The sequence below is a fragment of the Hypanus sabinus genome, chromosome 26, assembly GCF_030144855.1.
Source record: "Hypanus sabinus isolate sHypSab1 chromosome 26, sHypSab1.hap1, whole genome shotgun sequence".
Lineage (NCBI taxonomy): Eukaryota > Metazoa > Chordata > Chondrichthyes > Myliobatiformes > Dasyatidae > Hypanus > Hypanus sabinus.
Genome location: NC_082731.1, coordinates 5470958 through 5494758, shown reverse-complemented (window position 1 = coordinate 5494758; position 23801 = coordinate 5470958). Strand labels below are relative to the sequence as shown.

The following is a 23801-nucleotide window of genomic DNA, read 5'->3' as shown; positions in this document are numbered from 1 at the left end:
AGACACCACCCTCCCCTTCTCACTGCCTCAACATAACCAAAGATCTCACCCACCTCAGGCATTCTCTCTTCTCGCTCCTCCATCAGGCAGAAGATACAAGAGCCTGATATGTAGCACCAGGCCCAAAGACAGCCTCTATTCCGCTGTTATCAGACTCTTCAACGATAAAATGGACGCTTGACTTCACCGTCTGCCACCCTGTAATCTTGTTTCCCTGTGCTGCACTTTCTCTGAAGCTTTCATCCTGCATTTTGTTATTGTTTTACCTCATTCTACCTCAAATATACTCTGTAGTGATCTAATCTGTATGAACAGTATGCTTTTCACTGTATCTTGGTATGTGTGATAACAATAAACCAATTCCAATACAGGTAGTTTACAGGTAGTCATGTCTGTACAACACACTTCAGCTGGAGATGACAGTCACACCTGGACAACAGGCACAGCCTCATTTGGAGCAGAGGGACAGTTACAACTAAAGCTGTTCCACTACAGTCACAGGCAGAGTCCAGGCACAGTTAGACCAGCAGAAAAAACATCACTTGTTACAGGCAAGAATTCCCTGGACAAAGGTTCAATATCACATTTCCTTTGTGTCTTTCACCCCAAATTTAAGCTCTGTTCTGCTCCCCAAGCTGGTCCTGAGTATTTCACAAGTGACACTTCCCTCTCTTTACTGCCTAAACTTGTCATGGTCTTGTTCACCTCCGACATGTCTCCTCTGTATGTGTGACCAAATGGGTTTCCTCCACATCCCAATGGTGTGCAGTCTGCTCTTCCTCTCTCTCTCTTTCTGTGCCTGTGTATCTCCCTATGACCCTCTCTCCCTCCATCTCTCTCTGTCCCTCTGTGTGTGTGAATCTCTCTCTCTCTCTCTCTCTCTCTGTGCATCTGTTGTGTGTGTGTGTATGTCTGTCTGCCTCTCCGTTAGTCTGTGTGTGTCTGTCTCTCCGTTAGTCTGTGTGTGTGTGTGTGTGTGTGTGTGTGTGTGTGTGTGTGTGTGTGTGTGTGTGTGTGTGTGTTTTGGGACATACACACCAGGTCCTTTCCAATCTAACTCAGGGGTTGGAATGCCTCATCCTTGAATCATCTCAGCAGGGCTTTCCCACACTTTCTGTCTCCTCAGATCTTGACATCTTTCTTCCAGTGTGGAGCCAGAATGAGGCTCAGTACTCCAGCCCTAACCTCCCCACTATTTTCCCACAATTTCAGTGTACCTCTATTGCTTTTATATCTGGTGTCTCTCTATGTATATATATCCCAGCACCTTGTGTGTTTCATTAAACACTCTCTCAGTATCCCTTGACACTTATTTTTGGATTTCTGCACGTGTCCTGTTCTGCACGGCTTTCTGAACTGCACCATTTAATCCACATTATTTATCTTTCCTTTCAATCATTATATTAACATATTCTCATCTTCCCCCTTTACCACATTTCCTTATAATATTAGAATAAGAGGCCATTCAGCCCAGTCTATCCCACAGATCAATCCCATTCCCCCACTCTTCCCCTGTAACTCATCTTCCTCGTGTTTTACAGAGTTCAAGGTTAATTTATTACCACAGTACCTATACTGAACTACCTTGAGTTTCATTTTCTTGAAGGCACTCACAATAGAACAAAGTAGTCCATTGAAATTAATGAAGACTACACATATAAGCAAAAACCAATGTGCAAAAGAGATACAAATTGTGCAAGTACAAAAGAAGACAGCTGGAGAAATAAATCAGTCACTCGGAGAACACAAGTTGAAGAGGCCTGGAACGTGATTGTGGAATCGGATCAGAGTTGGGGTTACCCACACTGGCTGAACAGTTGCTGAACCTGGTGATGTGGGACCCAAGACTCCTATACCTCTCACCCAGTGGCAGCAGTGAGAAGAAAGCCCAGCCTGGATGGTGGGACGGTGGAGATCTGTGATGATGGAAGTTGATTTCTTGTTGCAGTTCTCCTTGTAGATGAGTTCATTGGTGAGGAGGGCTTTGCCTGTGATGGACTAGGCAGTAAACACCACTTTAATGGCTTTTCCGTTCTTGGCCATTGATGTTTCCATACCAGGCCATGATGCAATCAGTTAGGATACCCTCTACTGTAGTACATCTATCAAAGTCTTTCACTAATTTTAGATGAACTGCCAAATCCGTGCAAACCTCTAATAAAGTAGAGGCACTGTCATGCCTTCTTTTCAATGATGCCTATATGCTGGTGCCAGGACAGATCCTCCGGCAATGCCAAGGACCCTCTCCACCTCTGATCCCCTGCTGAGGGCTGACCCCTGGACTCTGGCTTCTTCCATCAGATCTTTGGTTTTGCTGTGAGGACCAGCTAGCCCACCGACCCACACAGCTTTGGGATGTGGGGGAAAGCTGGAGCACCCGGGCAGAGCCACGCAGTCTCAGGGAGAAGTGTGCAAGCTCCGTAAAGGTCAGGACACCAGGGCTGTGAGACAGAGGCTCTGTCAGCGCTGTCAGGTCACCTGCTAATGGGTTTACATCCCAAACACATATGGATTAGTAGCTTAATTGGTCACATGGCCGTAAGTGGATGGGGTGGGCTTGTTGAGCAGGATAGGCCTGTTACTATGGTGTATCTCTAAACTGCTCAGCATAGCAACACTATCACAGCTCACGGTATCAGACATCAGACCTGTATGGAGTCTGTGTCCTCTCCAAAGAATGCGTGTGTTTCCTCCAGGACGTCCGCTCTTCTCCCACAGTTGAAAGGCCTACTGGTTAGTAGGTTTATTGGTCTTTGGAAACTGTCCCATGATCAGGCTAGGGTTAAGTCGGGGCATAGCTCAAAGGCCAGAATGGCTTATGAATTAAATATACGGCCACACAGTGACATGGAGATTATATGTCACAGATTTATCCCTGACTATCACTCAGGTACATGTGAGGCAATACTGACCTCAGCACCGACATCTTATTTATCCCATTCACCAACACATAGTCCAGATCTCTCAAGCCTTTGCAACTTGAATAGTTGTCCAGATACTTAAATATTGTGAGTCTTTGCCCCCACCCCCTTAGGGAGTGTGTTCAGCTTTCTCTAAATGAAAAAAAAATTCTTCTCCAAGTTCACAAAAGTTTTCTTACTTCTTTCAGTAAATTATGACCTCTAATTTTAGATCTCTGCTCTGGGAAAAGATTTCTGACCATCTGTCTATGTTTCTCATTCTTTTTCATTCCTCTATTAGGACCCCCTCAGCCTCCAAGGAAAAACTGAACCAGCCTCTCCAGCGACTTCCCGTTGCTGAAATGTTTCATCCCAGGCAGCAGCCTGGAGAACCTCCTCTTCACCCTTTCCAGTGCAACCACATCCTTCCTGGAGCCGGAACCAGGACGAGGCACAGGGTTCCAGCTATGCTGTGACTCTAACCGATGTTTCATCTCCCTGCTCTTCCATTACCCGGCTAATAAAGGCAGATATTCAATGCACCTTCTGTACCAGCACCTTCAGAGTCTTGGACATGAATGCCAAGGTCCCTTTGCCCCAGAGCTCCTCAGGGCCCTGCCGTTGATTGTACTTGTCCTCAGTTCACACGTATCCATTTCCATACTGAAGGTAGTGGTTGAGGTTCAGGTTCGTGGCCTGCATTCCCAATGTCAGCCACAACACTCAGCCACAGTGACACTGCATCAGAACCCTTCAGTGTTGTTAAACAGGGGCGTATCACTGCACCCACCCGATTCGCCGTCCTTCACTCATTTAGAGATAAAAGGCCAACAAGCCGATGCCAGCCAATTACACCCATATGAGTAATTAGCCCACTAGTTGTTGCAATATGAGAGGAAACCAGAGCACCAGAAGGAAACGTATGTGGTCGTACAAACTCCTTACAGAGAACCAGGGCTGCCAACGCTGAGGTTGCGTTATGCTACTGTGCCACCCACAATTTGCTCAGACACCATCTGCCCCTAATGCTCTTTATGTGCAGATTAACTCTGTTAGAGGTGTGTCACAAAAATCTCACTCAGAGTATTAATACTACATCCTGATACACAGACTAGGTACATCAGCAAATCTCACTGAGCTGTAATTTTTTGGTAAAAATTGTGTAGGATTTGTGTTTTTCTTGTGAATGCTGCCTGTGTGATACTAAATGCACATTCCTCCTGTGCTGACGTGGACTTGCACACATCACGTGAAGCTCAACTTGAACTTTGACATAGGGGACTACCTCTCATTGTGGCAGATACTACACACTGTGAGGTAGGTGCTAGTTTAGTAATGACCACTGTAACACGGACAATAGCGCAGATTCATAACCATAAGGCACAGGAGCAGAATTAGGCCACTCAGCCTATCAAGACTGCTCTGCCTTTCCATCAAGGCTGAAATATCCCTCTCAACCCAATTTTCCTGCTTTCTCCCCATAACCTTTGCCACCCAGACTAACCAAGAGCCTATCGACCTCCCTCTGGCTGTAGAAATTCTTCTTATGCATTTTAAATTGACATCCCTCTATTCTGAGGCTGTGCCTTCTGGTCCTTGACTCCCCACCATAGGAAACATCCTCTCCACATCCACCAGGCCTTTCAACATTCGATATGTTTCAAGAAAGATACACCCCCACTCCTTTTCTTCTAAACTCCAGCAAGCACAGGACAAGAGCCAAGAAATGCTCTTCATACGATAACCCTTTAATTCCCAGAATCGCTCTCGAGAACCTCTCCAAAGTCAGCACATCTTTTCTTAGATAAGAGTCCCAGAAATGCTCACAATACTCCAAGTGCAGTTTGGTCAGTGCCTTGTACAGCCTCAGCATTACATCCTTGCTTTTATATTCCGGTCCTCTCAAAATGAATGCCTTCCTCACCACCAGCTCAAACTGCAAGCTAACCTTTAGGGAGTCATGCACCTTGGATTTGTGAATTCATTTTTATTTAGAAAATAGCGTATGCCTTTATTCCTTCAACCAAAGTACATGAGCAGAATCAGAATCAGGTTTAATATCACTGGGATATGTCTTGAAATTTGTTAGTAGCAGCAATACATGATAAATATAAGGAAAATTACAGTAAGTATATAGATATAAAAATTAAAATAGTATAAAATCAGAAATAATAAAAAAGCGAAGTAGTGTTCATGGGTTCAGTGTCCATTTAGGAATCAGATGGCAGAGGGGGAGAAGCTGTTCCTGAATCACTGAGTATGTGTCTTCAGGCTCCTGTATCTCCTCCCTGACAGTAACAATGAGAAGAGAACATGTCCTGGGTAATGGGGGGTCTTTTCTGAGGCACTGCTTCTTGAAGACATCATGGATACTGAAGAGGCTGGTACCCATGATGGAGCTGACTAATTTTACAACTTTCTGTAGCTTCTTTCGGTCCTGTGCAGTAGCCCCCTCCCCGCCACTCCTCACACCAGACGGTGATGCACCCTGTCAGAATGCTCTCCATGGTACATCTGCAGAAGTTTGAGTGTTTTGAGTGACAAACCAAATATCCTCAAACTCCTAATGAAATATAACTGTATTCTTGCTTTCTTTATCGATGTGTTGGGACCAGGTTAGATCCTCAGAGATATTAACACCCAGGAACTTGAAATTGCTCACTCTCTCCACTTCTGATCCCTCTATGAGGATTGTTTCATGGTCCCTCATCCTACCCTTTCTGAAGTCCACAATCACCATGCACTTCTTACACTACATTCCATCTGCCACTTCACCTATTCTCCTAATCTATCAAGTCCTTCGGCAGACTCCTTGCTTCTTCAACACTACCAGGCCCTCCATTTATCTTTGTATTGCTCGCAAACTTGGCCACAGAGCCATCAATTCCATTGCCTAAATCATTAGCATTGAAGGTAAAAAGCAGCAATCCCCAACACCAACCAGAAAAGGGCTCCTTTATACCCACTCTTCAGCTGCTGCTGGTCAGCCACTGAGAGAGGGTAGTCTATCTGTGATACAGGCACTACACACTGAATGTCAGTGTGACACAGAGGGGAAGAAGCTGATCCTAAAACATTGAGTGTGAGTTTTCACGTTCCTGTACCTCCTTCCCGATGGTAGGAATTGCAAGAGGGCATGTCCCAGATTATGAGGGTCCTTAATGATAATGCCCCCTTCTTGAGCCTTTTCAAGATGTTCTCAGTGGTGGAGAGGGTTTCTGGGAGATTTGCCTGTTAAGAACAAGATCGGGGGATTTCTGTTGGAAAGAAGGATGTGGAAGCCATAGAAAGGGTGCAGAGGAGATTTACAAGGATGTTGCCTGGATTGGGGAACATGCCTTATGAGAATAGGTTGAGTGAACTCGGCCTGTTTTCCTTGGAGCAACGGAGGATGAGAGGTGACCTGATAAAGGTGTATAAGATGATGAGAGGCATTGGATAGTCAGAGGCTTTTTCCCAGGGCTGAAGTGGCTAACACAAGGAGGCACAGTTTTAAGGTGCTGGGCAGTAGGTACAGAGGAGAAGTCAGGGGTAAGATTTTCATGCAGAGAGGTGAGTGCACTGCCAGCGGTGGTGGAGGTGGATGCAATAGGCTTTTTAAAGAGACTTCGATAGGTACATTGAACTTAGAAACAAAGAGGGCTATGCGGTAGGGTAATTCTAGACAGTTTCTAGAGTAGTTTACATGGTCAGCACAACATTGTGGGCCGAAGGGCCTGTACTGTGCTGTTCAATGCTCTAAGTGCTGGTGGAAGCAGATTCATGAGCAATATTTAAAGTGGAATTGCATGGACGCTTCAGAGGGGAAATAACTGGGTCTGTGGAGATAGAGCAGGAAAACAGGACTAATTGGACAGCCAGGAAATAATCTGGGCAGAGTGGGCTAGATGGATTGCTGTTTTGGAGCCCTCTGTGTCTTCCCTGAGCTCAATTTATCTGAGATGGGTTCTGATTGAATTATTCATGAAGGGTTGTAAATTAGACAAAACCTAAGGAAAATAAAGTTGGGCCTGTCTCCTGTCCCAACAATTAGCCAACAGATTCCAAGGATTATAGCCATTATTCTCCCGTTCCCGGGGCTTTTTGTCAGTAAGCGAGGCAGAAGGCCGACGGGCCCCCGCCCACACTCCACGTCCTCTTCCTGAGGAGCACAGGAAGCGGGAAGGGTGTGTGTCCTGCCCTCTGTCAAACGTAGAGACAGCACATCCTGCCCTTTGTGCTCGATGTTTCAGGAATAAGCTGGCCCCAGTCCCCCTGGCAAGACCATCAGTCATTGTCCTGAGGAGAGGGAGGAGGAGCTCCCTCTGGAATCACTGCACTCCTCCTCGTGAAACTGCCTCCACAACGCTATTAGACACAGGCACTCTGTGCCCCCTTTATTATGTGCCTCCTGCACTGGGTGTACGTGCATGGTCTTCTGGGGCTGTACCCCACCCACTTCAGGGTTCAATCTGTTGTGCTTTCAGAATCAGAATCAGGTTTTTTTATCATCAGCATGTGTCATGAAATTTGTTAACTTAGCAGCAGCAGTTCAATACAATACATTATATAGAAGTTGAAAAAAATAAAAATAATAATAATAAATAAGTAAATCAATCACAGTATATGTATATTGAGTAGATTAAAATCATGCAAAAAGCAAATAATATATATTACATAAGTGGGGTAGTGTCCAAGGGTTCAATGTCCATTAAGGAATCGGATGGCAGAGGGGAAGAAGCTGTTCCTGAATCGTTGAGTGTGTGCCTTCAGGCTTCTGTACCTCCTAACTGAGGGTAACAGTGAGAAAAGGGAATGCCCTGGGTGCTGGAGGTCCTTAATAATGGACGCTGACTTTCTGAGACACCGCTCCCTGAAGATATCCTGGGTATTTTGTAGGCTAGTACCCAAGATGAAACTGACTAGATTTACAACCTTCTGCAGCTTCTTTTGGTCCTGTGCAGTACCTCCATACCAGACAGTGATGCAGTATAGAGGCCTGGGGTCTGTAACTTCTCAATCAGGATTGTGGGAATGGTGGTATTAAATGCTGAACTATAGTTGATGAACAGCATCCTGACGTAGGTGTTTGTGTTGTCCAGGTGGTCTAAAGTCATGTGGAGAGCCGTTGAGATTGTGTCTGCTGTTGACCTATTGTGGTGATAGGCAAATTGCTATGGGTCCAGGTCCTTGCTGAGGCAGGAGTTCAGTCTAGTCATGACCAACCTCTCAAAGCATTCAGAGATGCTCTTCTGCATACCACTGTTGTAACATGAGATCCCTGTCAGCTTGAAGCAGTGTGGCTGCTGGTCAGCTTGTGTGACCTTCCTGTCAGCTTGAACCAATGTGGCCATTCTCCTCTGATCTCTCTCATTAACAAATCATTTTCACTGACAGAATTGTCACTCACTGCTTTTTTATTGCTTTTTGTATCATTCTCTGTAAACTCCAGAGACTACTGTGAATGAAAATCCCAGGAGATCAGCAGTTTCTGAGATACTCAAACCACCCCATCTGGCACCAACAATCTTTCCCTGCTCAAAGTCATTTAGGTCACATTTCTTCCCCATTCTGATGTTTGGTCTGAACAACAACTGAACCTCTGGACCTTGTCTGCATGTTTTTATGCAATGATTTGCTGCCACGTGATTGGCTGATTGGCATCAAAGGTTACGAGGAGAAAGCCAGGAAATGGGGTTAAGGAGGAGAAAAAGGAAGTATCGGCCATGATTGAATGGCGGAGCAGACTCGATGGGCCAAATGGCCTTATTCTGCTCCTATGTCCTTATCAGGTTTATCAGCACCACAGTTCCAGTGAAGTCCAGTGTCCACGGTGTTAACAGAGCAGCTCATAGATCTTCAGCTCTCAGGTCCAGAGTAAACCATAAACTTCTTACAACTAACTATCTTCATTCAGTGATGAGGTGGAGTGACCATTTCCAACTAACGCATCAGTCTTCACTGAACTGAAGTCTTATCTTCACCTTGAGCTGTCCTCATCGTTTATCCGAACAACTTGCACGTTCTGCCCGTGATGCAAGGGTTTCCTCCCACAGACCAAAGATATATCGGTTGGTAGGTTAACTGGTTATTGTAAATTGTCCCCTGATTAGGCTAGGTTTAGATCAGGAGAATGCTGAGCAGCCACAGCTTGAAGGGTTGGCTCCACGCTGTATCTCAGTAAATAAATTGAATTAATCCCTCAAAGTTGCTCTTTTAAGAACATTACAACATAGTACGATGTTGAGCTGACTTTTTAACCTACTCCAAGATCAAACTAATCCTCTCCTCCCACTTAGTCCTCCATTTTACTTTCACCCATGCACCTGTCTAAGAGTATCTTACACAACCCTAACCCTCTACACCTCCCCCAGCAGTGTGTTCCATGCATCTGTTACTACAGTACCTCGTACTTCATCCCATCCCCTTAAAATTATGTCCTCTCGTATTAGCCATTGTTACCCTGGGAAAAAGCCACTGTCTCTAAACACCTCTCTCAAGATACCTCTCATCCTCCTTCACTCAAAAGAGAAACCTCTTAGCCTGTTCAACCTTTCCTCATAAAATATTCTCTCTTATCCAGGCAGCATCCCGGTAAATCAGAAAAAGATGCAGAAAGTTGTAAACTCAGCCAGCTCCATCGTGGGCACTGGCCTCCCCAGCATCCAGGACAATGAGTCAAAAAGTCAGCACCCATCACCCAGGACTTGCCTTCTTCTCATCAGGGAGGAGGTACAGGAGCCTGAAGACACACACTCAACATTTCAGCAACAGCTTCTTCCCCTCCACCATCACTGAATGGACAATGAATGAACCCATTAAACTCCCTTCGCATTTTCCCTCTCATTTTTACGCTACTCATTTAATTTATTTTTATATGTACTTTGTACAGAAATTTATAGTTGTTGTTACTATATAATCTGATTCTAAATCTATCCTGTACTCTCCCTAAAGCTCCCCATCCACGCTAAACCTTGTGTGACTGTCTTTGCACGTTCTTCAGATACACAGATCATACGCTCTAATTTCCTCCGGAAGCTGGGGGGCGCAGTCTCACCTGCCAATCAACCAGATTTGTCCGAGCTATTGAATGCTCAGAATGGTGAGTGTCTCAAACGAGTCCAACTCCTCACCTCCACGCGTGGCTTAGCTGGCAAGCCTGCTGGAATGGTTCCCACTGACAGCAGAAGGGTCCCAACCAGGTTACTGGCGCCTTATAACCAGTCGCTTCGGGCAGACGGGGCTCATCAGCCGTGGGTGGCAGCTCGTCGAGGTGAAGGAAAACTTTGGTCTCAAACCTCCGCTGCCTTACTGCTATTCCCACTCATGGGGAAGGCTTCGGGAGTAAAGCCCAGGGAAAAATCCGGAGCTGGAGTCGTAAGTTGAGTTCAATGCTGACTGGCAATCCTTGTGGCGGCCCTGGTGCCAAACTGTATTAGTGTCCGACATTCCTTTGGAAGGGGAGCACAGTATCTGGGTAACAGTTTGCTCTCCATATCGTACTGTCCTGGCTTGTGTATCACATAGACCATCGGGTCACAACAACCATGGTCGACCCCGACCAACCGAGGACTCACTCGGGTAAAATTTAACAGCACGCTTCCCTTTGAGTCCTGGAATGGGGAAGGCACAATGGGGAGAGGATGGAAGCAGACACGAGTGGAGAAGCAGCCAGGGAAAATGAGACTTGGTACCAACAAAACACTTCGAGGATCTGCAGCAGTGTCAGATGAGAGGCACTGGAACTGATCTCAACCAGGCTTTCAAACTAACAAAGGTGTTCAGATGGATTGTAAGGATAAAGGCAGATCTAATGTTGGTTCTGGGACTGTGAAGAGGCTAAAAAAAATCTCTGCCTCATGGAACTAACAATCTGGACTCAAACCCTGTCTGCAGCGCTATCTGTGTGGAGTTTGCATGTTCTCTCTGTGGACCATCTGGGATTCTTCTGGGTGATCCCATTTCCAAGACAGCATGGTAGGATAGTGGTTAACAAAAAGCTATTACAGTGTCAGTGACGGGTTCAATTCCCAACACTGTTCTGCCTGTGACCACGTGGGTTTCCTCTGCGTTCTCCAGTTTCCTCCCACAGTCCAATAACATACAAGCTCACATAGGTTCAAATGAATGGTGCTGGCTCGTTGGCCCACACACTGACCCTCACTGGGGGTGAGTCCCACACACACACTGACCCTCACTGAGGGTGAGTCCCACACACTGACCCTCACTGAGGGTGAGTCCCACACACTGACCCTCACTGGGGGATGAGTCCCACACACACACTGACCCTTACTGGGGGATGAGTCCCACACACACACACACTGACCCTCACTGGGGGGTGAGTCCCACACACTGACCCTCACTGGGGCATGAGTCCCACACACACACTGACCCTCACTGGGGGATGAGTCCCACACACTGACCCTCACTGGGGGTGAGTCCCACACACACACTGACCCTCACTGGGGGTGAGTCCCACACACACACTGACCCTCAGTGGGGCATGAGTCCCACACACAGACACACTGACCTTCACTGGGGGTGAGTCCCACACACTGACCCTCAGTGGGGTGAGTCCCACACACACACTGACCCTCACTGGGGGATGAGTCCCACACACTGACCCTCAATGGGGTGAGTCCCACACACACACTGACCCTCACTGGGGCATGAGTCCCACACACAGACACACTGACCTTCACTGGGGGTGAGTCCCACACACTGACCCTCACTGGGGGTGAGTCCCACACACTTACCCCCACTGGGGGTGAGTCCCACACACACACTGACCCTCACTGGGCGTGAGTCCCACACTGACACACTGACCCTCACTGGGGGTGAGTCTCACACATTGACCCTCACTGGGGGTGAGTCTCACACAGCCACACTGACCCTCACTGGGGGTGAGTCTCACACACTGACCCTCACTGGGCGTGAGTCCCACACACTTACCCCCACTGGAGGTGAGTCCCGCACACACACTGACCCTCACTGGGCGTGAGTCCCACACTGACACACTGATCCTCACTGGGCGTGAGTCCCACACACTTACCCCCACTGGAGGTGAGTCCCACACTGACACACTGACCCTCACTGGGGGTGAGTCCCACACTGACACACTGACCCTCACTGGGGGTGAGTCTCACACACTGACCCTCACTGGGCGTGAGTCCCACACACACACTGACCCTCACTGGGCGTGAGTCCCACACACTGACCCTCACTGGGCGTGAGTCCCACACACACACATGACCCTCACTGGGCGTGAGTCCCACACACTGACCCTCAGTGGGACATGGCTGTCTTGTGGATTTTCCTCTTGCCTGCACCTATGCACATCCTAGGCGGGAGTAAGTGTCAGGGTGCTAATCCCAGCCTGTGACATAATTTGTAAACAGCACAATCACCCCGACACTGAGAAACCGCAGGTTGAAGGAAAACGTACAAACTGTAACTGTTGACATCAAGAACAGACATTGTAGGAGTTCAAAGTGAAATGCTGAACAATAATAAAACCAGATGTGCTTTAATTAAAACTTCCACCTTTGCTAAAATAAAGGAGCGGATATAAGTTTGAGATCAGACTCACAAACCAAAGCCACTCTCAAACTCACAACAAAGGAAGTCTCTCCCTCTTGGGGTCAATCCTATTTTAAGTTGTAAAACACGTGCAGATAAAATACTTAATAGTTACGCACTGGAAAACAGAAGTCTTGCTTTACCTTCTTTGCTGGAGCCCCCGAGTGAGGTGTACGGGTGGAGAGAGCTGGCTGAGGCGGCAGTCCTGTTTGACTCCCTGTACTGGCGCACAGGCAGGCAGAATCAACCTGTGTGAGTGAGGAGGCGACGCTGGTCACAGCCCCAGGAGGTGGGCCTGTCCGGCTATTGGCCTGCGCCTGTGTGACATCGAGCAGAGTGGGGCTGCAGCAGATGTCAATCCAGGCTCCGGACTTGGACAGCTGCTTCGGAAGCCACGAGTTAGACCTGCTGCAATTAACCATTCCAACCGCCTCCCTTCTCCCCAGGGACAGGGAGGGCAGTCGGAGAATTAGCCCCCACCTTACAGAAAACCAGCTCAAATAGAGCTCGGCCATTAACCTTTTCATCACCGACATGACAAGTTGAAATTGAATAGTGCTCTTAGCATGAACAGGTTATCTTATTCAGATCGCATTGACCTAGCTCTTGTCTATCGCACAGGCCTTGCATTCACAACTAACACACCCAAGGATATGCTGGACAGCCTACAGGGGTCGGCACACAGTCCAGCATGGCCCACGATGGTCAGTAAACAAAGATGTAGGATCAGAATTCGGCCATTTGGTCCTTCGAGTCTTCTCTGCCATTCAATCATGGATGATTTTTTAATCCCATTCTCCCAACTTCACCCCCTTACCAATCTTTTTGGCATTGGCATGAGTTTATTATTGTCACACCAAGACAGAATGAAAATGTTGTCTTGCATGCCACAGAGCACTGAGGAAGAGCAAGGGAAAACTACAGCACCTCTTGGCTGGTCACAGTGGCTTTACTAGGGTCAACAAAAGGTGCTTTGGTTAGACTTAAACATACGTCTAATGAAAGACCCTGCTACTCAAAAGCTTTGCAGGTCTACATCATCAGCCAGCCGTTCTCTGGCGGAGATAATGAAGGAGCTGTACAACATTCTGCAGCTTGAGTCAATGGAGGCTTACAGTTAAATAGCGAGTGGTCATCCTGGTCACTTTCCTTGGGAATACAAGACATCTTTGGACATTGTTAATCTGGAAAGCAGTAAGTTTGATTCACTGGATGGGAGCAGGGCGGATGGAGGGGGCCTAGCCCTAGGCCTGAAGCCACAGTGTCATCTGTTTGCAGCTGCCCAGAGTGAGGGGTGAGCCTCTGTGCTTCACCGGGAGCAGTGTAGCATGATGCCCGGAACGCGGTCAGAGCTTCCCTCCCAGACAAGCTCTACTGTAGCCGATTGTAGGTCCTCAGTGGACTTGGGCCTCAAGCTGCAGGGTCACTTGCTTTCCAGCCGCCAGAGGCGAAGCGTCCGAGCCATCGTGCTCTAACGGGGGCGTGTAGTGCAGTTTGTTGACTGAGGTTTAAATGGACTGAGGGGACATAGATATTCGTTTGGTTGTATTTTTACTAATATTCTATGTGTGTCTGTATACGCAAGGACTGGGCCTTGACCCCGTAGTAACACTGTCTCAATTGGCTGTTTTCATGAGTATTCATGTGTGGTTAAATGACAATTAAACTTGAATTCAACTGAATTTCAGGAAAAGGTGTAACAGCTGCCGAGGACGTGCAGTGCAGATGCAATCAGGGAGATAGTGAGGTTCAATACCAAGTCTGTGAGAATGCTACCAGGAATAGAGGTTGGCCAGCTGAGCACGGGAGACTGAAAGGTGACATTTTAGATTTGTGTAAAGTTAGGGACATGGGTGGGGTGAATGCACACCGTCTCTTTCCAGGCAAAGGAAATCAAAAACTAGAGGACATGTTATAAAGAGAGTGAGAGAAAATGTAAAGGGGGTGGTGGGGACATGGAACATGTTACCAGTGGGAGTGTTGAAACAGGTATTTGGACAAGTACATGGATAAGGAACTGAATTACTTACTACCCATTACAGAAACAGCAATGAAGGATCCCTCTATGGATAGGAAAGATTTGGAGGGAAATGATCTAAACATGGGCAAATGGAACTAGCTTGGACAGACATCTTGGTCAGCATGAATGAGTTGGGCTGAAGACCGTTAGACATAAAAGCAGAATTAGACTATTTGGCTACACTATCAGATCATGGCTGATTTGTTTTCCCTGTCAACCCCATTCTCCTGCCGGCTCCCCATGGCCTTTGGCATCCTCACTGATGAAGAAACTGTCAATCTCTCCTTTAATGATTTGGCCTTCGGAATGACCACGAATTCCACAGATTCACCACCCTAAAGAAATTCCTTCACACCTCTCTTCTAAAGCGACATTCTGAGGCTGTGCCCTCTGGCCCTGGTCTCCTTTGCTATAGCAAGCATCTTCTCCATATCCATTCTACATAAGTCCTCCAGTGAGATCCTGCATCATTCATGGAGGACTCTCTTGTGCAGCAGCCTCGATGGGCCAAATGGCCTCGCTTTGCTCCTATGTCTTATGGGCTCATCTTCTAAAGTTCTAATACGTACAGGCCCTGAGCTACCAAACGCTCCTCATACATTAACCCTTTCATTCTCGTAAGCCTCCTCTGGAACTTCTCGAATGCCAGTGCATCCTTTCCCAGATACGGGGTGCAAAACTGCTGAATAGGGAGGACCCCCCTCTCGTGATCACCTTCCTGCCCACCTTCAGCTGCTCAGAGGGGACTGCTGTTCACACGTCCATCTCCTCTGTCTCTTCCAGTCCTCCCATCCCACTGGTGACATCTTGCTGAAACCGCTTACTGATGTCAACACAACAAACTGTAGCTGTTGGAATCTGCAGCAACAAACAAAATGCTGGAAGAGCTCAATGGGTCAGGCAGCAACTGTGGACAGGAATGGATTGTCAACATTTCAGCACAAGACCTGGACTGCAGAGATCACAGAGAGGGAGGAGTGAGAGAGGATCGTAGAGAAGAGAATCGTAGGATCCATCGAAGAGAAGAGGGGAACTTCTTCGAGGCAAGCGTACCTTGAAGATACCAGGCCACACCTCCAACTTCTCCACATCACATCAAGCCATAGTTTCTTAAACCCTCATTTAGCCAATCTCCTCAAAAGATTTCCCCTCCTACCTCACGGACACCAATGATGCAGAAGCCTCCTCTGCCCCCACCTCCTTCCCAAGATCCACAACCAAACTTGGTCTGGAAGACCCCTCATTTGAATTTGCTCCTGCCTCACCCAACTCAGTGCTGCCCTCAACTCTTTGTCCAGTACATGGATGTGGCTTCGTTCACTCACTCAGCTGTCATTTTGCAGCCCCGGCCTTGAGATGGTCCATTTTCAGCATCTGCTAGTTTTTGACTTTTATTTTCCCCATCTCTTCTCTACTTTTTCTCCTTTCTCTCCCCCTCTTTAAATAGTTCCAGTTTCTTCCTCCCTGCCATTTTTGCCATTTTCAGCATTAATTTCTATCCTCCCACCACCCCCCAGCCATTCTCCACTAGGAAAAACTTCCAACTGAATGCAGACCCAATCAGCCTTCTGTTTCCACAATGAGCAACATCCTCTTTGACCCAGCCACTTCCTCCAAGTAAGAGAGGGTGCCAAGGGAATTGGCAGAAGTCCTGGCTTTGTTTTGATTTTTCACGAGATGCACGTAGCGTTCTTTATTCCAGCCCCTCCCTCAACGTCAGAGATCAAGCCACTTCTTGTTCACTTTGCACTGAAAAAAGCCTGCCAACCTTGCTTCAGATTTCCACAATTCCCTTATCTCACCACCGTTTCGACAGGCCCCTCGGCCAGGTCTGCAGCTTCCTCCCTCAACCCTCCAGCAACCTTCCCAAAATCTGAAAGTGTTCCCTCCTGCTCACCCTACCCTCTTTCTGCCCCTGTTCTCAGAGCATATAACCATATAACAATCACAGCACGGAAACAGGCCATCTTGGCCCTCCTAGTCCGTGCCGAACCCTTAATCTCACCTAGTCCCACCTACCCGCACTCAGCCCATAACCCTCCACTCCTTTCCTGTCCATATACCTATCCAATTTTACCTTAAATGACACAACTGAACTGGCCTCTACTACTTCTACAGGAAGCTCATTCCACACAGCTATCACTCTTTGAGTAAAGAAATACCCCCTCGTGTTTCCCTTAAACTTCTGCCCCCTAACTCTCAAATCATGTCCTCTATTTTGAATCTCCCCTACTCTCAATGGAAACAGCCTGTTCACGTCAACTCTATCTATCCCTCTCAAAATTTTAAATACCTCGATCAAATCCCCCCTCAACCTTCTACGCTCCAATGAATAGAGACCTAACTTGTTCAACCTTTCTCTGTAACTTAATTGCTGAAACCCAGGTAACATCCTAGTAAATCGTCTCTCCACTCTCTCTAATTTATTGATATCTTTCCTATAATTCAGTGACCAGAACTGCACACAATATTCCAAATTTGGCCTTACCAATGCCTTGTACAATTTTAGCATTACATCCCAACTTCTGTACTCAATGCTTTGATTTATAAAGGCCAGCGTTCCAAAAGCCCTCTTCACCACCCTATCTACATGAGACTCCACTTTCAGGGAACTATGTACAGTTATTCCTAGATCTCTCTGTTCCTCTGCATTCCTCAATGCCCTACCATTTACCCTGTATGTTCTATTTGGATTATTCCTGCCAAAATGTAGAACCTCACACTTCTCAGCGTTAAACTCCATCTGCCAATGTTCAGCCCATTCTTCTAACCGGCATAAATCTCCCTGCAAGCTTTGAAAATCCACCTCATTATCCATTCTGTCACATTCTGGGGTTCTCCTCTACCACTTCTATGAGAAGCCACCCATCTTCTCCCCTGCTCTCACTTCCTACCTGGCCATCTGCTCAGTCACTTCCAAAACCCCACCAAGTCCAACAGTCCTCAGTCACAGCCATGTTCCAATTGCCTTGCAAAGCACCCACTTAGATCCAACTGGACCCAAATCAGCAAAATGCATCATTCTGCTCCTCTGTCATACGAACCGTTTATTTGCTTATTCTCAGCCCCACCTGCCATTCGCTCCATCACTCTCATGTCTAAGACCAGAGTGCAAAGGTTTAAAGTGAGGACAGAGTACTGGAGGGGATTTTGACACAGAGGGTGGGTAAGGTCTGGTTTCTACTGCCTGAAAGAGTAGTCAAGGGAGAGACACTCACAACATTTAAAAGTTAAGCACTTGAATTGTCAGGCGTTGTAGACTACAGACCAAGTTCTGCTACTTGATGACAACCATGGATGTAGAAGGTCAAGTGACCTCCCTCTGTGCTGTGTGCCTTGATGACTCCAATTTCTTCCTTTTCATTCCATCTTCTCCAGCTCTGGGACACACAGTCCGCATTCCAGACTACAGCGAGAGGATGAATAGGTTAGGGCTTTATTCACTGGAGCGTAGGATAATGAGGGGAGAATTCAGGGTTCAAAGTAATATTATTACCAAAGTACAAAAATGTCACCATATACCTAAGTTATATGTCACCTAAGATTTGTTTTCTTGTGGGCCTACTCAATACATCCATAGAATAATAACCATAACAGAATCGATGAAAGACTGTCCAACTTGAGTGTTCAAACAGAGAACAGAAGATAACAGACAGTGCAAATACAAAAAGAAAGAAATGATAATGATAAATAAATAGATAATCAATAAATATTGAAAACATGAGATGAATGGTAATGGTAAATGGTAGGGTGTTGAAGAATGCAGTAGAACAGAGTGATCTAGAAATAATGGTGCATAGTTCCCTGAAGGTGGAATCTCATATGGACAGGGTGGTGAAGAAAGCTGGCCTTTATAAATCAGAACATTGAGTATAGGAGTTGGGATGTAATGTTAAAATTGTACAAGGCATTAGTAAGGTCGAATTTGGAGTATTGTGTACAGTTCTGGTCACCGAATTATAGGAAAGATGTCAACAAAATAGAGAGAGTACAGAGGAGATTTACCAGAATGTTACCTGGGTTTCAGCACCTAAGTTACAGGGAAAGGCTGAACAATTTAGGTCTTTATTCTTTGGAGCATAGAAGGTTGAGGGGGGACTTGGTAGAGGTATTTAAAATAATGAGGGGGATAGCTCGAGTTGACGTGGATAGGCTTTTTCCATTGAGAGTAGGGGAGATTCAAACAAGAGGACAGGAATTGAGAGTTAGGGGGCAAAAGTTTAAGGATAACACGAGAGGAAATTTCTTTACTCAGAGAGTGGTAGCTGTGTGGAATGAGCTTCCAGTAGAAGTGGTAGAGGCAGGTTCGGTATTGTCATTTAAAGTAAAATTGGATTGGTATGTGGACAGGAAAGGAATGGAGGGTTATGGGCTGAGTGCAGGCCACTGGGACTAGGTGAGAGTAAGCGTCGGCACGGACTAGAAGGGCCGAGATGGCCTGTTTCCGTGCTGTAATTGTTATATGGTTATATGGAATAGTCCTTGAAGGTGAGTCTGTGGGAACTCAAGATGGGGTGAGTGAAGTTGAGTGAAGATTCAATTTGATTCAAGAGCCTGATGGTTGAGGGATAATAACTGCTCCTAAACCTGATGATGTGAGTCCTGAGGCTCCTGTAGCTTCTTTCTGCTGACAGCAATGCGAAGAGAGCATGACTGGGTGGTGGGGATCCCTGATGATGGATGCTGCTTCCCTGCGACAGCATTCTGCACAGATGAGTGCAATGGTGGGAGGGCTTTAACTTTGATGGACTGGGCTGTATCCACTACTTTTTGTAGGATTTTCCATTCAAAGGCATTGGTGTTTCCATACCAGGCTGTGATAGAACCAATCAATATACACTCCACCAAACACCTTTAGAAGTTTGTCAAAGTTTAAGATGTCACACCGAATCTCCACAAACTCCTAAGTAGAGGCACTGTCATTCTTTCTTCACAATTGCACTTACGTGCTGGGCCCAATATAGGTTCTCAGAAATAATAACACCAAGGAATTTAAAGTTGCTGACCCTCTCCACCTCTGACCCTCTGATAAGGACTGGCTGATGGACCTCTGGTTTCCTTCTCCTGAAGTCAAGTCAAGTTCCTTGGTCTTGCTGACATTGAGTGAGAGATTTTTGCTGCAGCACCACTCAGCCAGATTTTCAATCTCCCTTCCATATGCTGATTCATCACCACCTATGACTCGGTCAAGTACAGTGATGTTATCAGCAAATTTGAATATGGCCACAACCGTTGACCATCATTCATTGATTCAAGTTTTGCCCAGAACCAGCTGTGAGACTACTTTCTAGAGATTGTATCTAGACCTCTTGTAACTCTCTTGGTCATCAAACTTGAATGCCTCTGATCTGGCCATCAGCAGATTGCAGGCTCATCCGGGGCTTCTGCTTGAGGAAGACTCTGAATGAATTAGTGGGGACACAGTAGTCTGCAACTATTTTAATAACTCCGTTATAGCCGTGATGGATTCATTCAGATCCACAGTTAAGACCTGGAACATGGCCCAATCCACTGACTGGAAGCAATTCCATAGCCACCCCTTTGCCCTCCACAGCCATCTCTTTGTCCTTATCTCTGGAGCTTTGTTCTTTAGCCTCTGACTGTAGGCAGGCAGGAGAAGGACAGACAAGTGGTCTGGTTTAGCAGAATGAGGTCTGGCCATGGAACGGTAAGTAGGCGTTCCTTATCTTGGTAAAACATTGACCTGGTGTGAAAGGACCTCTCTGGTGTTAATTGGGCAGGGTTTTCTTCAGACAAGCCTGGTTGAAGTCCCCGGCTCTGATTTGAAATGCTCTGGGACAGACTGTTTCTTGTTTGGAGACGGCATTATGCTGTACCTCAAGAGCTCGAGTCGGCCACTGGTGGACAAGAGGTATATTAGATTATGAGGTGTACGGCTAGGGTAAATTCAAGCAGGCCCTATTCCACTGTGCCCCTTGGTCCTGGACTCCCCCACTGCAGGAAACATCCCCACTCTATCTGGACCTTTCAATGTTCGATCAGTTTCATTGAGATTACCCCTCATGCTTCTGAAATGCAGGCCCAGAGTCATCAAAGCCCCTTCATTCAGAGTCCTTTCATTCTGGGGATCATTCTCGTGAACCTCCTCTGGACCCTCTCCAATGTCAACACATCCTTTCTCAGATTAGGGGCCCAAAACTGCTCACTATACTCCAAAAGCGGCCTGACAAATGCTTTCTAAAGCCTCATTTACAAATCCGTGGAACAACAGGCACCCCTGGTCCCTCGGGGCCTTTGGACAGAGACAGAGGAACAAGCTCAGAAGCAGCATTCTTGTTTCTGGCCCTCCTGTTCGATTGGACTTGTTACAATGCTCCTATTTATGACATCCTTTTCTCTTACACACCACACTCCCACAGTTTTATTGCAAATGCTTCCAGTTTGTGGTGCTCTTACATAAAATGGACTGTTGTTCTCGCATTCCTCAGACACTAATCCGAAAACTGTCCAATCTGCAACTTTTCTATGCTCTCGCATTCCTACCATGACAACCATCAGTTCATTTCATGTCCCGACTTCACTGAAATGTGACTGCGTGGCAAAACGGATCAGATCTGCTGTTTACAATGGCTTCAGAAATAACGCAGAACATAGAACTGCTCAAAACAATACAGGTCATTTGGCCCACCATGCTGTGCCAACCCTTTAACCTGCTCTAAGATCAATTTCCTCCCATGTAGCCCTCCTTTTTTCATTCATCCATGTACCTACCTAAGATTCTCTCAAGTGTCCCTAATTTACCTGAATTTACCAACACCTCTGACACCACGTTCCAAGCACCTACCACTCTTAGTGTAAATTTTAAAAATCCCCCCATACTTTTCTCCAAACACCTTAAAGTTATGCCCCTTTCTATTTGGCCATTTTTTGCCCTAGCTAGCTTTTTAATGAAAATGCCTAAATACTGCATTCTTGGACAGAGTAACGGTAGGAATTGCAGCTGGAAAACGTGGTGGCAACAGCGTCAGCTCTAATCTGGGCCTCTTTTTGTTTAGTTTTGCCTGGTCAGTTTTGAAGTTACATCATAAATATTTAGATTGTTTGATTCCCAAAAAATCACTGAAAACATAATGGTTAACAGCTTTTCCCATCTCAAGTTAGTCAGATTTTGAGTTACACTTTTTTCAGAAGGTTGGGAATGCTGACAGGGCAAACATCTATTGATACAACCCCTTAAGTCAAACCGTGCATGTACCCTCAAATCATACACCCCAACCCATTGCCACTCTCTCTTCTTGCTTCCAGCCCTTGAAACACTGCCCACTCAACAACCACACTTTCAAACAGTCCCTCACCAATTCTGCTCCCTTGTAAATCGGAATGCTAGCCCTCAGACAGACAGGCATAATTTATTGATCCCGAGTGAAATTGGGTTTTGGTGCAGCTGTAACAAAACCCAATTTCCCTCGGGATCAATAAAGTATGTCTGTCTGTCTGTCACTATCCATGTCTGTAACCTTTGGACTTTGTCTTCAGTCCTATCTACATTAAGCTCCAAATGTGTTCCAAATTCTTTCCCTACCAAAAGTTTTGAATTCCTGTCCCATCTCTACTTATCATCTCAAAACTCTGCCTCAATCAATCACTGCCCCTGTCCCATCTCTACAAGATCATTGACTTCAGGAAGACGGGTGATTCACTCACTCCTGTCGACATCAATGTGCTGAGGTCAAGAGGGTTGAGAACTTTGAGTTCCTATGAGTGAGCAATATTAATAGAGACCATGGACAAGGGAAGTCACCAGCACCTCCACTTCCTCAGGAGGTTGAAAAAATTCAGAATGTCCCTGTTGGCCCTCAACAGTTTTTCATAGATGCACCACAGAAAGCATCTTATCCAGGTGCATCATGGCTTGATAAGGCAACTGTTCTGTCCATGACCTCAAGAAACTGCAGTTGTGGGCATACCAGTCTCTCCTTCGTGCTCTCTGTCCTCACTCCTCACAGCATCGGTGAAGCAGCCAACAGAATCAAAGGCCCGTTCCACCCTGGAATTTCTTTCTTCTCCCCATCCCACTGGACAGACGATACAAAACCTTTAAAGTATGTGCAACCAGGCTCAACAAGAGCTTCTATCCCACTGTTATCAGACTATTGAACCTTCTACGATAAGATGGGCTCCTGATCTCACAGTCTTTGTCTTTAGAGCCTTGCACCTTAATGTCTGTCTGCTCTGCACTTCCTCTGTAACTGTTACACTTCATCTACATAAACACAAGATGCTGAAAACCCAAAGCAATGCACATAAAATGTTTGAGGAACTCAGCAAGTCAGGCAGTATCTCTGGAGGGGATTAAACAGTGATCATTTCAGGCCTAGACCTTCATCAGGACTATATTCTACATTCTCTTATTGTCTTGGCTTGGACTTTCTAGATGTACCGATGTGATGAAATGATCTGTATGGATGGCATGTAGTTTTTCACTCTACCTGGCACTTGTGACAATAATAAGCCAACTTGCCAACTTACAGTTAAACTGTTGGCTTGACCGCACATCAGGTTCAGCAATCCCTGGCCGTACCTACAACAGCGGTGGTGAAGGTCCATCAAAGTCTCCGACCCTGCTAAAGCAGACAGTATAATCACATCAGGTGCCTACCTGGAAGATGGGATGGACTGCTGGTTCTGCAGAGACCCTGAAGATAGTCACACATCTCCCAGATTCCCTGCCCTTGGATGGAATGATTACCCATCCTGTGCACAATGATGCGGGAGATGATGTTCTGCCCCGGAGACTGTGTCAGCAGTTCCACTCTTTGTTGTCCTGCTTAAACAATTTAACCCTTTCAGGATGACAGTGAAGTTTTGCCATGTTGCGTAAATGCACTCAGTTCTGCAGCGGGTGCCTGGATTATGGCAGGAATGGGACTCAGAGCATGGCATGGCTCAAATTGTACAGCAGGGATCGAACATTGTTGTCCCTTTTCATCCCTTGAGGCCCACCGGGCAGCATTTTTGTCATGTCCTTAGCATTTGTCTGTTTTTTACAGGGCCGAGTTGCTAGCTCAACGCTCAGCCCAGCGTGGATGGAAAGCTGGGTGGGCTGGCTGGATTCGAACCCTGGGCCATCCACCTCGAAGTCCGATGCAGATGTCCGGGCTCGGTGATTGTACCAATGCGCGTTTATTTTTGTTGGTGCAGGGAGGGAGGGGGGGGGAATCATTGCTCGCCACCACTTACGTGCGGGAGGGGGGAGCTGGGGGGGACTTTGGGGTTCTCATGTATAATGGTTGTTCATTCTTTTGGGCACTTCTCTGTTTCCGTCGATGTTTTTTAAGAAAAAAGCATTTCAGGATGTATAT

The 23801-nt window shown here is 46.6% G+C and overlaps 1 protein-coding gene across 1 annotated transcript in view; it reads right to left on the bottom strand.

Moving 5' to 3' along the window:
• LOC132381557 (neuroblast differentiation-associated protein AHNAK-like) overlaps positions 1 to 23801 on the bottom strand; it is a 296622-nt gene that overhangs the window by 244569 nt on the left and 28252 nt on the right. The window contains exons 2-3 of the mRNA XM_059951058.1: positions 22969 to 23060; positions 12602 to 12680 (exon numbers count right to left, since the gene is read on the bottom strand). Of these exons, the coding sequence (XP_059807041.1) occupies positions 12602 to 12680; positions 22969 to 23060 (171 nt within the window). The remainder of the gene's footprint in view (positions 1 to 12601; positions 12681 to 22968; positions 23061 to 23801) is intronic.